The sequence below is a fragment of the Neodiprion virginianus genome, chromosome 2 (genome assembly GCF_021901495.1).
Source record: "Neodiprion virginianus isolate iyNeoVirg1 chromosome 2, iyNeoVirg1.1, whole genome shotgun sequence".
Lineage (NCBI taxonomy): Eukaryota > Metazoa > Arthropoda > Insecta > Hymenoptera > Diprionidae > Neodiprion > Neodiprion virginianus.
In genome coordinates this window covers 2423880-2436366 of record NC_060878.1, presented here as the reverse complement: position 1 = coordinate 2436366, position 12487 = coordinate 2423880, and the positions used below count along the sequence as shown (strand labels likewise).

Here is a 12487-nt window from a genome sequence, read left to right as displayed (position 1 = left end):
TGAGCCGAAGACGAATATTGAAAATACGCGAGGCGAAAAGACCGTTGCCTCTTTGTTGCACACGATTCTTCGTATAACAAGAGTATGTTACGCGTTTCTTCACCAAGCGCAAAATTGAGGTTAGGGTCGCGCAATGTCAGATTTGTTCGCGACAGCGCATGCGCGCAGAACCGAAAGAACCACTTTTCACTTCTAGGACTCGAAAGTGGTCTTTTCTGTACTCCTCATGTGCACATTCGCAGGCTCACTCCACCGTCATAGAAACGGGTACTTTGTCCACGGATAACACGTGTATCGAAATAAACGTCAAACACGCTCGCGTTATATAAATACTTCTTTCCCTATGTCATAATCTGCAGTCGTTGTGACACAGTTGATAGTTCCTCACCCCCTGTGTACAGATTCGTCTGCTCCCATCCCAGAATCGGGTAACATAATCGACGACGAGGACAAGCCTCGGGTCTGCATGCTACAGGTGTTGGCCAGGAAGGAGAAATCTCTTCGCAAAAAGATATACGAAATGGAAGTGAAGGAAGAGCGATACAAGAAGGCGCTGTCCGAGGCTGGACACACTTTGGGCGAGGCCAAGACCGAAGCAGCGATGAATGAACCTGCGGCTTGCAAGCCCGAATGTCCGGGCGCAACGAATCAGACTGTGAATGACTGCCGAGTCGCTGGAAGCTCGAGTGACCCGGTGAGGCAGAGGATTCAGGAGCTGGAAGCGAGCAGCAAGAAGATCAGCCTGAACTTGATGAACCTGCATAAAGATCGGGCGGATCTTAGCTGTCAGGCAAAAAACTTGACCGCTGAGCTCCGCTGTACCCAAAAATGTCTGGGCCAAGTCCAGCAGCGGGTACTTGGCAGCTCGCCGTCACGAGTCATCCCCATCATGTGTGATCCTAGTCTTAGCGACGTCTACGAAAAGCCGGTGCCATGTTGTGCTAATTGTAAGAGTGTAAATGGAACGAGAAAATTGCCACAGGATCCGGAGGCCCTGAGGACTCTAGCTGGGCAGTTCAAGGAGGCTTATAAAAATGCTGAGGTGTTTGTTTCGGGGTGCTTGCGCTCTTGCGCTGCTTAATCAGTACTTGTGGATACGGTGACGCTAGGGAACTTTTTCTTCGTTACAGAACGCAGGATTTTCCCCCTGCGTTAGAGAGCCGATACGAAAAACTGCGGAGCGCTTGAGAGCGCTAAGCAATCTCGACCCTGATGCCTGCCCCTGCGGTCAACCCATCAAGGTACTTTTTTAAGGACTTGAATATACGCCGTGGTTTTGTCTTGATGATTTTTTCTTCACCCTGCAGTGCGATAGTTGCGTTATTTGCTCGTGCGCTGAATGGGAACGTGATCTGGAAGGTGGCGGCGGTGATGAACCACCGGAAGAAAGCTCGTCCGATGACGGAGAATCTCTGCGGAAAGGAACTGCAGCGAAGAAGAAGCCGAGAAAAGCGCAGGTGACGAGCTGCAACTGCGGCTGCAACGAAACTTCGTCGGAATCTGAATGTCCCTGTGGTTGTGCAGGACGTCTGGCTGGAGCGGTCGAAGTTTGCCCGTAAGAAGTTTTTGAAACCTATAATTAACATACATCTCGGACAGCGAAGCACATTTATAACGAACAAGAGGAGAAATGAATAAAAATTTTGAACGATAGTTATGACGCTGCGTGATTGTTATTTTAATCTTCGTTCAACGTTTGAAGAAAATCCGAGGGTTTCTTCCAGATGTAGTTGCGAACAGGCGGTAGAATCCAGCGCTATATCGACTTCTGATCCTTCGACAATAACCGAGACCACAATACCTTCTTCTGAAATTGATGATTCTGGATACAGCCAGGTGGGAAAAGGAGATGCCAATTGCCAAGCGTACAACACCTTGGATAGCTCTTTTTCGTTGTGTACAATTTGCAAAACCGAATCTCCCCAAACGTCAGGTGCGTCATTCATACGAAACGATGACGTACTGTTCAAATATGACCTGCACCATTTTCTCAGACTTCTTTCGCACATCTAGGCCGAAACAAACAACGTATTCCTGACGATCAATGCGAAATTTGCCGACGCGAAGTGGAAAACGATTCGTCGATGAGTGCCGGATTCTGTAAAGTTTGTCCCTGTGCTTGCACGATGTGTGATGTGAACGAAAATCGGAAAGGATCGCCCCCGTGTCAACTGTGTCGCCCGGTAGTCACGGAAGTCATTGATCCGCAGAACTACCCTAACGACTCGGTTGAATGTACTTGTTCACATCCTGCGGATGTGCCGCCTGAAATCCAGAAGGTAAAATAACGGTAAAAATTTCGACGTCTGAAAGCCAGAACCAATGGGGTAGGTCGTAATCTCTCAATTAAAGAGGTCACCGAACCGACAGATTGCATACCTACCCCTGACTTTGATTGCGTGCCTCGTGCTCGCTTGTTCCTTGTTCAATTCTAGTAGTTTCCCCGCGGGTGGGATCATGTCACGTGGATGGAATTCCAGAGTCCCACTCGTCTTGATTGATGATAACTGTTACTGTGATGATAAGTTATTGCGCTTCGGTCAGGCTCACGCGAGTCGGGCGAATGTCTCGTGAAATAAAACTGGGAACAAATTTGGATCCCATAGAAGTAGAGGCTTTATCGGTGTTTTTCCGTCCTAGGTCTGTAAGGTTGAGCAGCTTCGGCAAGGCCTGGAGAATTTAAAGAATCGCAATCACGCATTGCGCAATATTTTGAAGAGCTGCGGGTGCCTGAACCAGGTCGATGATCCCAGTCTGTCTGCCTCTCCTAAGGAGAAGATACTCTGCAATTGCCCGACAAGTGGGAATTCCGTGAAGCAAACCAGCAGCGGACTGATGTGCACAGTGCGTCTTCTGCAGAGCAAGTGTCGCACTAAGGATGGAATGATAATAGCGTTGGCAGATGAGTTAAGGAAGGGTGCTACCCCCGAACAGATGTCAAGGATCCTCGAGTGTCTCGCTGATCCGAGCTTTTGTCGCGGTGCGAACGACTTCGACCGATCCGAGCTGTGGAATTACCTGAAAACCTCATCGGGTAGAAAGCCGCGAGTGAGTGGAAGGCAGACGTGCCAGAGAGATCTTTTGATCGGGTTGACAGTGCTATTTTTGATCACCTTGTCCCCGGTGATTCGTTCGTATTCCCTAATACCACCGTTTTCACAAATTCTCACTTGTTTTAAATACTGGGTCGAGGAGATCCCGGGCAACGTTGGCTACCTGGCCAACGTTATGTCCAATTTCGCCCGCATCGTGTTAGAGAAACAGTGTTTTGTATCACTCCTGCAATTCTTTGGTCCGTTTTCGATCTACCTGGACTCAGTGAGAAGCTTCTTTTGCTCAATGCCTGGGATGCAGTCGGTAATGATGCTCGTTAAGGTGGCTTTTAATCACCTGGACTCCTCTTGTCGATGCATCTCTGCGTTGGCACAATCGCTTCGAAATTTTCAGGCAAAAATGTGTCACCATCTATGTGGGGTGATGGAATACTTGAACGTCGTTAAGAGGCTTATACTGTTTCAAAAAACCCACTTACCTTCCCTAAAATCTGCGGCCGAAAGCTGCGGGTCATTGGTGACCTCGCATTTTTGCAGAATTTCTCCTATGGCAGATTTGCTACCCACGAACTTGGTCTCGTCTTTTATTTCCTTTCTAAAAATTTTACTTTCTCACATGTTGTGTCTGTGGACGGTGATCATCGCGTCTCCAAGCCACCTGGGAGGCGCTAACTCTTTGGTGCTTTATGTTTTCTCATGCGTCATGAGAGCACCAACCTACATTCAGATCGTTTTGGAACGCAGTTTTGATGCTCTAAAAAAATTGTCCTCACAACTCGGTATCAAAGACCGCGTTATACCCTTCATTTCAAAAATACTCTCTAGCGTGTCGTACTTGATGGAAAGTTGCTGTTGTTCCGGTGCGAATCCATCCTACGGGACTAGGACGTTATGTAATTCTGAAATTCCATTAGAGGAGCCGAATCTCAGTGATTTCATAGGTAAAACCACCTACTCCAGTGTGTCGGAAAATATCGATCCCTCGATGCTAAATCCTGCAGTATTTACAAATTTAACCGACTTTACAACTCGTGACGGTTATTTTTCTAATCTTCTTTCACCAACGTGTTCCGGTAAAGTTCCACGTCTCAAAACTTTCGAGGACGTTCGAAACGACAAACCGTTGAGTGCATCCGAATTTTGTTCCGAAGACTGTAACCGATAAAAATTTACCAAATATCACTACGGACCGCAAGTGAATATTATCGTCCTCTTGTCCTTGTCCGATTTATGTCCGTGTATGTGGAGCAGGAGCTGGGAAACTCTGAAGGTGAGGAAGATGCAAAGCAGTTAGAGACAGAATGCAACTGTCCGATCAATTCGACAAAACCTCAGCCCCCGAGGAGTCTTACTATCTGTGCTCGGGTGTCGGGTTATGGCTTGATCATCTCCTGGCTTCCTCCACTTTCCGGACCCGTCGCTGGTTACGAGGTTGGTATGCTCAACGTAACGAAATTCGTCTCTCTGTCAAGAAAGTTGAGTTTGAAGTGACGGATGTGCTTTTAACGACCACCGATAGGTTCTGGCCGAAGGTGAAATTGTATCTCGCATCCGGACGCCAATGCGCACGAAGACGTTTGTGGATGGACTTGATCTCCGGCAAATGGTGCTACTGGAAGTGCGAACAATCAGCAGAAACGGGCTTCGTTCAGGAACCGTTGAGAAATTATTTAACCCAGCCCGTTCTACGGTGTGATTTGAGATTTTTGTGAAATGCCTCTATCTAAGTGGTATTAGGTACGTGATTACTCAATACCCAACTTCTTATCCCTGGTAAAAATATGTAACGTAACTCGTTGACTGATCGATTGAAAAAATTAAATTATCGAACGGTCAATTGAAAATATAAGCTTTATATACATAATATAGGTATAAGTTTATCTTATATATCAAATTTTCTATAGTATGTTGAATAGAAACTGGAGACGCTGCGCTTATACAGCATAATGTATGCCTTGAAGAAGGGTTCTGTAAATTGCGTTTCGTTCACAGTTGTGCCCACACATAATCAGGTGGTACTGTTTTGTAAATTTGTTGTCATGCTCCGTAGCCGTTTCCAGTCTCGATGTCACGGAGGTTTCTTGATTGCCGCAGTATTTCGACCTGATTCGTTTCATGCTTGCGCGCGTTGGGATGCTCACGCGTTTCACGCTCTCTTCTTGATGTTGCGGGGACTCCATTTGTCGGCGGAATGGTACTTCCGCTATCATATTTCCGACGTCGGTGACATATCCCTGACATTTTCTCGAATATGCTGGTTCGTACTGTTGACTTGACTCCGAACCAGAAGTATTATTTGACGCTGGGCGATCCTGTAAGAGGAAAAAGGTTTGGAACGAGTGGGATCAAGGAAAGGGAATCCATTTTGTTACACGCAGAGATGATTATCGGTTTCGTTCTGTGACGATCATTACACAAGGCACACAATTAGCATTGAGGTAACGTGTTTGTAGGTGTCTGCTTTATTGGTATCATCCTCGTATCTGCACTAAATACACGTTTTTATTGCTCCACCAATTTGGCGAAATATACGTTCATCGGGTATTTTACATCGTAGAACCATTATGGTATCAGGAAACGTTGAATATTACTCAACCGATCTCTCAGTTATAAATCGCAGTAATATTGGACAAGATGCAGGTCACTTGCAGATGACGAAAACGTAACCCTACAGCCGAGAACCTCGCTGAATCTATGATAGAGGAAAAGTGAGGTGAGGGATAAAAGGTGATCATAACGGAAATAGTAGTTTTTGCATCTGTAGCTCAGTTCCAACGCTGTTGAAACCATTCAAGAAAAAAAAACCCTAAACGTTGGATAAACGTCCAAATATTTTTTGTAATCAATTCACGCAGCCACAATGAAAGTCTCTCGTAGACTGGTCAGGCGCTCAAAACAGTGCCAGTCGCTTGCATGTAGGAGATCTCCTCGACGTGGAGCGAGTAGAAGATCTTCCTTGTTTTAGGGTCAGTTCGCGTCGCTCGGAAGCCGGAAGATTTGCGAATTTTTGGCGAGGAGCGAAGCAAGTATGGTGCCAGCTCGTCCCACCAGCGACGAGCGTCGCGACGCCGGGCGTCACGTACCTGTTCAAAAGTTATCCTCTCATCGTGTGCAACGTGATGATTATGGCGAGGACAGGTGCTGTTGTGCCGAAAGTTTCTGACCATCGATGAAAACGTTGGAGCTGCTATCCGATCCATTTGAATCTAGAATTTTTACGACGATTTATCATATATCATATTCCCGAGACCATAAAGAATTATCCATCAAATTTCTGTCAACTGTACTCACTTTGTTACGCTTGCAGCCCTTGCGACTCTGCTGTGAACTTTGTCGCACCGGTAATGGTTGCTGCTCTTCTTTTGGTTGCGCAGGCTGCTTGTTCGGATCCCCGAACAGACCTTTGGCTTCGGCAACTTTGATCATGAAGAGAGAATTGAACTGCATCATCTCCTTGCGTCGTATCAGTGCAAGATAACAGCCTCCGTCCACTAATTTATCTGATGACTTGCCGCACAACTCATCCACTTGACCAAATTCGAACAAATCGCTGTCCGGCACCTTGAGAGAACACGGTCCAATTCTGGAAATATTTATACTTCAAAAACACAGAAAATCTCACCTTGTCCTCTATCGAGGGTGATATAGAGACTTCGTCCTCATCGTCATAAACTGAAGTCGATCTTCGGTCTTCGGGTTGTGTTTTGGGAAGTTCAAGAGCCAGCTGACTACGCTTACTGGATTTGATAGACCTAGCGCTTCTACTACCAGCCTCTTTACTTGGGAATTTTCTTTTGGGCTAAATTTATTGTGTACCACAGATTAATCATTGAAGACTCTGACGATAGTAATAACATCACCGTGCGAAAACTGTGAAAACTCTCACCGAGTGCTCACGAATGTATTTCTCAACAGCCATTCTATTCGCGTACTGTGTCACCTGCTCTACCATTTCCGTCGTTTCAGCAGGGAGAATGCTGTGCGCCTGATAAATCAGAAGCTGAACATTGGGCCTCGTCAAAGCGTGTCTTAGGGTTTCCAGCTGCTCGGCAAGCAGAGTGTGCGGTTGTCTAAGTCCGCCGTCGATGTCAGTCAGGGCTTCCAACAACAGCGTTTCACCGCCTCGAGCAACAGCCAGATCAACGGCATCTCGTATACCGGTATAGCTGCATGGTGGAGTTGCCAATACTATGGTAGCCCTTTCCAGTTCTGCGGAACCCGGAGGCGAGGTGTACCTAACAAAATATCCACAATCATATCCGGTTGGCCAGAGCGTAAGAAGTGCGAAGAAAGTAATCCAGTGCGATTTACGACTCAGCGAATACACGGCACTGCTGAAGCGTCACTCCAAGATTTCGGAGATACGTCTCGTACTCTCGCCGCAGTTGACCTGTGCCGAATGCGAGGAGTCGACCAGCGTCGTCTATGTCTGCGAGGAGGCCCGCCAGGTAGCCAGTGTGTCTTGGCGCTAGGGCATGAGTCAGGACTACTGGACCACAGAGGTGGCCCATTCTCACTGCCTGTGCTAACGCTGCTGCGCCTAAACACAACGACCTTTCCTGTGGCGAGAGATGGGACGATCCAATGTAAGAATTGTCATATTATTAATTATTATTGCGTCAAATTACTATGGCGCGGGGTTGATCGTGATCTGAAGCAGGATTGCAGCAGTCACAGATCGTTACTCCCACAAACGCGTAGGACAACAAATTAAGTGTCGCGTGATTCAGGCACCGTTGATGGGTACTTTGGTATCCCATAATCGTGTGCACCAACTGCTGACATGAACGTAGGCGGGATAATTGCGAGGCGATAGTTACACCGAAAACAGGACTCACGTGGTGGTGAGGATATCGATTTACAATGCGCGTTGGGTTGTTGGAGCAAACGTTGAAGAGTCTATTACGCGACAAACCAAAATGTCGCGTATAACATGCAGCTCTGATAATCGATGATCATGCAGTGATTGTGCAATTTAGGTTAGTCCTTTAAAAGCTCATTTTTGAATTACGACCGGCTAGCCTCCCAAATCTGCGACAGATGATACAAAAGTAATTTCATAATTTTTCTAGATTTTCACCTCAACTTTAACCTGCTCCCCCAAGAAGGTGGATTTCCCCATACAACCCTTTCAGGGGCACGTCAAATCTACCGGGGGAAATATGCGGGTGAAATTTAAAAACGACCTTTTTAAGGATCACTCTATTCAACGAAAACAACGGAATTAAAGAAGATATTACGACTACTCACCATGAAAACAAATTGATAACTTCGAACGAGGCCGGACCTCGCAATGGTCTCTCGAGCAGCGTCGTGGAAGTTGACGACTTTCGGACACGTCGAATCGAACCGGAATGTTCCTTCGTCGATTTCCTCCGCGGAGCAGTCCGTGCACAGGGTCAATCCCAGACCGGTCATTTCCCGGATGAATTCTTTCTTACTGGATATTTTGAGGGTGTTTACCCAGCCGGACGCTACGGCTCCGTTTTCACCCCAAACCACGCCTTCGGCGGTTCGAAGGTGCTGCGGAAGTAGTTCGCCTGTTCGAATATCACGCCATCAATATGCCTGCGATATTTCTGATATAGTGGCGAAAGATTCGAGGGTATAAACATTACTCAAATTGAGGGCTGAGCCACCTATGCGGAGCCGCGATACACTCGCGGCTAAGCGCGTCTTCGCCTTGAGCAAAGCGTCCTCGATCTCTTTGAGACCGGCTTCTTGGAAGGCCTTTTCGCGCTCAGCCACCTCGTTCACCTCACCCCGGCGACCAAACTTACGACCCTGCATGTCGTAGAGAAGGAGCCAAACGATTCTCTCCTCATGTTTGTAATCCGGGTGATGATACCAGAAGCCAATATCCTCCAGGGCATGATTGAGAATATTTTTGTCTGCCAAAGCATTATAGGGTACAGCTTTTGTTATGACCAAGACCCATGAAATTGGTCTGATCTCATCGAATTAAGAACTGCCTCCAGTGACTTAATTGATGTGATGGACTGCCTGGATTACAGCTTACATCGTAGCACGTCGTAAACAAGTCCGAAGACCCGTCGCATCTCTGCTTCGTCAGTGTACGTCGGTGGTGAGGATTGTTTCTGAAGGACTTTCGATGCCAGGATTAAATCGCCGACTCGCCATCCCGGCTGGATACAAGCCTCCGTCATTGAGCCACCAGCGCTTACGATTGCCTCCCACGAACCAGCCGAGGTATCCCTTCGTCCTTTCGGACGCAAAGGATATCCATTGGCACCCGGCGTTGGCTGCCATTCCCATTCCTTGCTGTCCTTTGGCTCTTTCTCCGCGTCAGCCTCCATCCTGGGAGATTGACAGTGACGGTGGGTACCGGAGTTAAAGAGTATAATTACTGCCGAAAATTAGTTATACATATACGGTAAACACGTCATCGCGAATTCCTCAATTTGTCTGCTTCTCGCGTGATGAAAGCATGAGCGATACACCGACAGCAGATTGATGCAATTTAAAGATGAAAAAATAAAGAGAAGAGTCAGTCAGTTGACCGCGCTTAAGCGGACGTAACGTCGTCGTGCAGCTACTGGGTCAGAGATGAGTGTGTTTCGTCGATCAATCATCGGGTCACTTGTTAACCTTATCCCAGTTAGGCATTCGGAGTAAGATCGTGTCCGCCTGCAGGATTGGGAATGGGATGTTTTTTTTCTTTTTTTTTTTTTATTTTTCGATACGAGGACGAAACTTTCGAGGTGTGGTGCAGAGCTGGGATTTAGAACCCTAATCCTTGTCGGACAATTTCTTTTTTAAAACCATGTATGTGCAAAATCGTGAAACGCATGAAATCAGGATTTATGGGCTAACTAATGAATCGATTCAACTAACAATAGAATCGCGCTATAGTACAGCTTCATACGTTAATTTGCGTTAATAGTACAGATCTGCAACCAAAAAATTGAACAGGTGTTTTACATTGTTTCTCATAGATTTTCACTCACTGAAACCGGGAAAAATACTCAAAAAGTTCCATCACGTCAGGTTTTTTCTTCAACTCGTGTTTGCAGTTTCATTTAGAGTGAAACTCGCGTTTAACTCGAAATCTGTCATCCTATTCTTGATTATAAAAATCCTATAAAAAAATGATTTCTTACTTCCATTTAATAAGTATTGGAGTAAAACTCAAAAACAAATACAAACAGGGAAAGCGAAAATGGAAAGCGGAATTATATTCGGAGGTGTATCAAAGAGAAGAAGAAAAGGTTTCATAGGCGAAAATACTGAACACGGAATGTTAAGTTCATTACGTAAAGAAATTATTTGTTCAATTTTATAAGAAATAACATTTAGTTCATTGTTATAAAATGGTGGTTTTTTCATTCTTATTATACTTTTTTTCATGCAAACGCCTTGTATACTGTAAGAATTCTGTACATGTAATGGATCGGGCTTTTCGACGAGCGCACGTAATTGAACTTGGATTCAGATTTATTGGAAAAACAAGAGGTCTTGAGAAATTCTGATAATTGTCTAGCCGCCGGACACCCGGGATTTCTCGTCTCGGGTGTCTTCGCGTCTTTAAGTTTCTTACTCCACAGCTTCACCTTCGGCGTCGATTTCACGCTGCAGATCCACCAGACGATAATAAACTTGACGACGCCACTCCTCATTGCTCGGTAGAACAAGTTCCTCCAATTCCCGCACATGTTTTTCCTCGTTAGGATCTGTGTTCTGGACCCACCTGGCCAGCATAACCCGGAAGATCTTCGCGTAGATCGTGAAGAGGCTGACTTTCCTCGAAGCTTCCTTCCTCTCGCCAAGTTCCCGCATGAACGGTGATTTCCGTTCCTCCTTATCAACCGACGCGATATCCTCTAGTCGAGAATCCCGGCTGGAGGATTTTTCGAGAAAACTCACGGTTCCCGTCATTTTCAGAAATCAAACCGGAAACGATGAATTATCAGTCATAAATGTTCAAGTTTCACATGGAGAATAGGCGAGATATTACATGACGTCTCACAGTGAGGTTAGTACACTTGTTACGGAGGTCAGATGCCTTGAAGTACTTTTTTCTAGTAAATGCTGATCTAGACAGCGAAAAAAAAGATTTCGACAGTCATCCAGCACCCACTTGGCAGAATAGTTTCCTGTGGCAAGGCTTAGGGTCGAGGCAAAGGCACGACCAAGACTAGATAGAATAGGCGTGAGAGGTTTCGGCGACATCGCGTGTCCCGATGATATCGCTTGTGCAGTTGTCCTGCACGTAAAGCATAAATAACCATACCTACACATTTCTGGCTCGGGAACGCAGTGCTACACAATCCTTTCTCTACTTTTCTATTTTCGCTCACCTTATAAACAACTAGAAACTGTTTCCTATAGATAATCGATTTGCAATCGAACCCTCGCGTGGTCTGAGGAGAGGCCAAGTGGATCCCAGGTTCTTATTCTTTCCTTAACTTCTGATCGACCACGAAAAACATCGCGAGAGAAGTATAACTGCAGAGAGAAGCGTGTCTTGATCCCCTATAACTTGGTCTATCTGTGTCTTTGGTACCGTTCTCTCTGCAGATGTATCAGATTTCCCCTATATTCGGAAGAATATTTCACCAACTTTTATTCCAATGTATATTTCAAGTGTCTCTCTGTGTATTGGTGTATCGGTGGAGAATTATGTGCTCAGCAAGACCAAGAAAGAGACTTCCATAAATCTTTAAGCCTGTAAACGTTTTTAGTCCTGCTGTGAAAAGGTGCCGAGCAGTACCAAGCGGATTCTTAATTTCATGCTTTTATCACCGTACTGCGATCAGGGTCATCACAGCTTTCAATCGCATAAAAATACTACGTTATTACCAGATTTCGAAGGTTTCCAAATAAAACAAATTTGAAATATGTAATTCTGCTATTTAGTATTCAGATACGAAAGGTACGATGTTCGAGACATTCGCTTGGGTTGCAGCGATTAATTGTGTGTTAGAAAATGTCGCAAAATTTTTCATTTCCCTTTCAAGAGTGCATTAAGTAGCCTCCATAAGGGTCTGAGGTGGCCGTGGGGATGTCCATTAGACTGTTTAGCTTCAATTCGAAACTCTATGCGTCAATGAGAAAAGTTTTGATTAACGAAGAACATCGTCATTATTAAAATCACGTTCGGTGGAAAACGTAATTTACAATTTTAGGTATAATATCATACCCAGAGGTCGTTAGCCACCCTACATTAAAGACCGCACGAAATTCGAGGCGAAATGTCGAACGAAAATCACAGTTTTGAAGGTGATATGTATCCTTTTCGTGATCTACGCACAAACAAATCTACAATATTAGTTTGGTATCCCGTATCTCTGAATAAACAACGGTTTTGCGAACTGATTTTTTCCCTGGAAGAAGCGAACATCGTGATAACCAAAACAGTATTTTCTGATTTGAACGCGATCGTAGACGAAACGCTTTCTCAAAAATCGAACGAG

The 12487-nt window shown here is 45.5% G+C and overlaps 1 protein-coding gene across 1 annotated transcript; it reads right to left on the bottom strand.

Moving 5' to 3' along the window:
• Positions 1-5527: 5527 nt before the first annotated feature.
• Positions 5528-11479, bottom strand: LOC124299168 (uncharacterized). The gene is made up of 10 exons (XM_046752167.1): positions 10612-11479; positions 10076-10152; positions 9073-9420; positions 8672-8944; positions 8304-8593; positions 7365-7612; positions 6940-7288; positions 6676-6852; positions 6345-6614; positions 5528-6259 (listed from the first exon to the last, which is right to left on the bottom strand). The coding sequence occupies exons 1-10, from the start codon at positions 10947-10949 to the stop codon at positions 5936-5938; spliced, it is 2694 nt and encodes an 897-aa protein (XP_046608123.1). The 5' UTR covers positions 10950-11479; the 3' UTR covers positions 5528-5935.
• Positions 11480-12487: the final 1008 nt, after the last annotated feature.

Excerpts from the sequence above, each read along its gene's own strand:
- LOC124299168 (XM_046752167.1), bottom strand. The coding sequence starts at position 10,949 with ATGACGGGAACCGTGAGTTTTCTCGAAAAATCCTCCAGCCGGGATTCT. Across the intron at positions 8,945-9,072 it reads TGTTTACGACGTGCTACGAT|ACAAAAATATTCTCAATCAT; the intron begins GTAAGCTGTAAT and ends ATGCTTTGGCAG. Across the intron at positions 7,289-7,364 it reads TGCCGTGTATTCGCTGAGTC|GTACACCTCGCCTCCGGGTT; the intron begins GTAAATCGCACT and ends ATATTTTGTTAG.